Genomic DNA, 4,499 nt, shown 5'->3' on the forward strand with positions numbered 1-4,499 from the left:
GAGGGAGTTGGGTTTGTTTACCCTTGAGGAGGCTCAAGACTGGCCTCAACACTCTCTCCAACTACCTGAAAGGGGGTTATAGCGAGGTGGGGGATGGTCTGTCGTGCCATGCCTGCAGTGACAGAGCTAGAGGGAACGGGCAGAAACTGAGACGGGGAGATTCAGATTAGATATCAGAAAAAGTTCTTCACTGTTAGGGTGATCAGGCACTGGAATAGGTTGCCCAGGGAGGTGGTGGAGTCACCATCTCTGGAAATGTTAAAGAGGCATCTGGATCTGGGGCTGGAAGATATGGTTTAGGGTTTAGGGGTTACATCAGTGGCAGATTAATGGTTGGACTCGATGATCTGAAAAGTGTCTTCCAGCCTTGATGGTTCTATGATTCTGCTCATCTGCAGAGACAGCAGCAGTGCCTGAGGGCAGCAGTGTCCCTTGCAGCGGCTGCAGAGCTCAGCAACTGAGCCCACTGCCCAGCGAGGCCACAGCACGTTGCTCCACGGGTGGGGCCACCAGGGTGGAGCTCACCCCACACTTGATGTTGATCGATGAACACACTGCGGCTGCCTGGGGCGGTAGGGCTGGGCCCTGCCTCATGACATGTGTGAGGTCAGAGGTGTTCAGGAGTTGGGGCTTCTGCTGGCACTTCCCCAGATGCCATGGGATGAGCCCCCAGCAGGGCAGAGCTTTGCTGCCATAGGAAACCTGGGGTGCAGGCAAAGGAGCAGCAAAGCCTTGGGGGAATGCCAGGCTTGCCCAGTGCCCCAGGATGACACAGTGGCTTTTTTTTTTTTTTATCCTAGCCAGCATAGGCAGGACACATGAACAACCACAAAGCCAGAGATGAAATACAGAGAAAATTTATTTTCATTACCTCACTGGCTGGAGGATCCCCCAAGCAGCACCCAGGCAGAGGCACAGAAGCAGGGACGCCGGTACTGAGGAGCTTGGTCCATGCTAGAGGATCACTGAACCTGCTGTTACTGCCTGTTTATCAGGGATTTGTGCATAGTCTATCACTGTGATTTTATCTTTCACACAGCAGGGAAGTAATCTCAAGCATGTTAAATAAGGTGCCACTAAGACTATCACAGGCCTATGTTATCTAAACACAGAAGTTCTACTTGCCAAGCACACCAGTGCACCCAGGGCAGCACCCAGGGCACCCAGCACACTGCGCTCACCCAGCATCTGCAGTGCAGTGCAGCTGCTGTGTCACAGGGGGCCGAGTGTGACTATGGCAGGAAGAAAGACCAGGAGTCCCAAGCGTTTGGAGGAGGCATGGTAGGAATGGGGAGTAAGGCTTGCAGAGCAGTAAGGTTTTGGGCCGTGAAACTGTGGAGCATGTGGGGTGCAGGAGTGTGTCACACTCTCCCATAGCTGTTCTTGTAGGGGTTGTACTGCTCGCTGGGAGCAGCTGGGGGGGGGCCAGGCATTGCAGGGGGTGAGTGGTTGCTGCTTTCCCAGAGGGGCTCATTGCTGTCCTTGGGTGGCAGCTCACTCACATAGCAGATATTCTCACTGTAGTTTGGTTTGAAGCTCTCCATGACATCTTTGGGGACTCCAGCCCATTCCTGCAGGGAGCAGAGCAGGGTGAGAGGAGCCACCACTCAGGGCAGCTCCAACCCCACAGGGCAGGTGGTGGGGCCAGGGCAGGGCTGCCTTCAGCTGCCTTACCTGGAAGTTGCCATTGTGGGTGATGAAGAGCTCGTCGAAGTTCTTGCTGGGGTTGGGAATTCGGGGCATTAGGATGACCCACACCCTGCGCAGGAGAGTTGTGTCAGAGGGGAGGATCCCCAGCATTGCTGCCCACCATCAGGCCCCCACACTCACCTTTCCATGCGCACCAGTAGGACAACAAAGACCAGCAAGATCAAGGAGGAGGCAATAGGAATCACGACTGTGTGAATCCAGAACCAGTGAAGCTGTTCCTCCACTGTGCCTGGAAAGACCCAGGGTGACACTGACTCCAAGACAGCACAACACCATGCAGTGGGGTGAGCCTGCCAGTGGCCCTTCGTGGGTGGCCATGGCATCATTCATGGCAGGGCTCAGCTGGGAGCAGAGGACAAAGAAGGAGCCTATCCCCAAGCCCATCACCGTAACGGGCTAGTACCCTGTCCTGGCCCAGCCGTGCCAGGACAGCCCTCCAGTGCTAAGAAACCCCTGGCAAAAGTCAGCAGGTCACTCTGGTGGGGTGTGCTTGGCCTCCAGAGGTACAAAGGACACAGGGGGGATGCTGCTGCCTGCACCCTTGGTGCCCAGACACGTCTTGCCCCTACAGCTGCTGTCATGGGCCAGTTCTCTACTTGCTTGGCCATCTCTCGCCTGCCATGCTCCAGCCCATCCCACCCCACTGCAGCCCCCAAGACCTACCATTTTCAGTGGAGTTGCTGCCCCAGACCATGGGAACACTCCACTCACTCCAGAGGAGGGTGCTGCCGCAGAATTTGTTGATCTTGCTGCGCACATAGAAGGTGTAGTACTTCTCATAGTCCACACTGGGCAAGGAGAAGACATTTCCATGTACCGGGAGCTCCTGCAGAGACATGAGCCATGCATTGTGGGCTGGGACTGCCGTGGAGGCTGGTGCATGGCTCATCCCTAGGCACAGCCACAGCAGTGCCATACCCAGGGTCTCTCACCGTCCAGTCGGTGTCCTTGTTGCTCTTGTACTTGACTGAGTGCTCCAGGCACTTGGCTTTAGGGTAGGGGGAGGCCCAGGTCAGCTGCAGCTGATTGTTGCTCATGTTGCGGATGGTGAGGTTGACAGGCGCCTCTGGTTTCACTGCAAGACACAGGGGATGCCCAGTGAGTGCAGGCCCCATGCCCCAGTGGCTTCCATGCTGCCAGGTGGGACCTGATCGGGCACCCCTGGGGACCCCCAGCCCTGCAGAGGAAAGAAGGTGCCTCCACCACTCTGTACCCAGGTCTTGCAGCTCCAAGCGCTTGCTGGGGAACTCCAGGGTCCCATCGTCGAGGCTGGCGTTGAGGAGGACACGGAAAGGCTGGAACTGGATGCTCTCATTCTTGCTGAAGTGGCAGCCGACATTGATGCCCTGGTCCTGCAGGTAGTGCTTGCACTCCACCATGGGGGACCTGTTCTCATACCTGTGCAGCAGTGGGTTACCAGGGCTCCCCCAGCCCCCCTCCCCGAACCCTCTCCCCAGCACATCTCATCCTGCTTGCCCTGGAGACAGAGCCTTGTCCCACCCTGGGCTCAGGGAAGAGGTGCAGCCTGATGCTGGACCAGCAATGCTGGCAGCAGTCCCACACACAGGGACCCACCGCTGGACGCCCTGCTGCAGGGCTGGCAAAGGGACACCTACCAGTAATAGAGGGAGTAGTTGACTGTGAGCACCTCTGTGTTCCCCCACATGCAGGTCATGTACTCTTCGTTGAAGAAGACACACTCCACCTCTGCAAGGGACAGACACTCCTGGGCAGTGGGGTGGCTGTGCCAGGGCCTGGGGCACCAGGGAGACACAGCAGATGCCAGGGGCCCTGCATGTCCCTTGGAGCCTTCCACTGTGTGACCCAAACCAGCTCATCATTTTCTGCCACAGCTATGTCAGTGACGCCCAGGCTGCCAGCAGACCCACATCTTCCTCCAAAGGACTGCTGTCTAAGCAGCTCTCTCTCCTGCATCCGTGCTGTTTGGCTTCTCGTGCTGCGGATGTGGTGTTTCACCCCAATTCCTCCATCTGCTTCCCCTTAGTCATCCTACAACTGCTCTTTTCATAGTTTCCTAGCATGTAAAAGGGTTGGAATGGACCTCAGAGATCATATAATCCCAGCCCCCTGCCCTGGGCAAGGACAACTCCCACCGGATCAGGTTGCTCAAGGCTTTGAACACTGCCGGGGTGGGGGCAGCCACAACTTCCCTGGGCAACCTGTGCCAGTATCTCGTCACCCTCACAGGAAAAAATGTGCTCGCACTGCCTCCTCTGCCCCTTCCTTCTGCTGCACTGTGCCAGCCCTGGTTCTACCCACACAGCCACATCCTGGGCTGTCTAGGGGCTGCAGTGTTGGTCCTCACATCAACTGGCACACTGCAGCCAACCCTGGCATCCACAAGCACTGCTCACCGTGGGATGAGCTGCTCTGATGGAATGAGTTGCCTCACAGGGCCCTCACAAGTGCCAAACCAGCTGCTGGCAACTGAGAGCTGTCCTGAAGGCTCAAAGAAAATGTTTTTTTCCCCCCTAAAAATCATATAATAGAACACCTGGTCCCATCTGAGGTCCAAACTCATCAGCCAGCACTGCAGGGGCAGGAGAAAGCCAGAGCTGGGCTTTCCTGGGCTGTAACATAATGGAGCAAATGGGCTGTACTCTGGCTGCTTCCACATATGGAAATGGAGAGCACCTTCCCAGCAGCCCAAGGAGGTCCAGAGATACAGAGAGGCTGTGTTTCCACATAAAGTTGTTGTTTTACTGACAGCCAGCCAAGAAGTGGATTTTTTTTCAGAAAACAATGGCTGGGATGAGGGTGCCAGGTGG

General features: G+C 56.4%; 1 protein-coding gene across 1 annotated transcript; it reads right to left on the bottom strand.

Annotated features, from left to right (window-relative positions):
• Positions 1-1,361: 1,361 nt before the first annotated feature.
• IL2RG (interleukin 2 receptor, gamma) lies at positions 1,362-3,464 on the bottom strand (the record flags this gene model as incomplete). The annotated part of the gene is made up of 7 exons (XM_009069847.1): positions 1,362-1,571; positions 1,675-1,759; positions 1,831-1,939; positions 2,374-2,536; positions 2,643-2,785; positions 2,924-3,108; positions 3,327-3,464. Coding segments are annotated over 7 exons (1,033 nt in total), but the record flags the coding sequence as incomplete, so codon positions are not given.
• Between the last annotated feature and the right edge of the window lie 1,035 nt (positions 3,465-4,499).

Source organism: Acanthisitta chloris, unplaced genomic scaffold (genome assembly GCF_000695815.1).
Source record: "Acanthisitta chloris isolate BGI_N310 unplaced genomic scaffold, ASM69581v1 scaffold38822, whole genome shotgun sequence".
NCBI lineage: Eukaryota > Metazoa > Chordata > Aves > Passeriformes > Acanthisittidae > Acanthisitta > Acanthisitta chloris.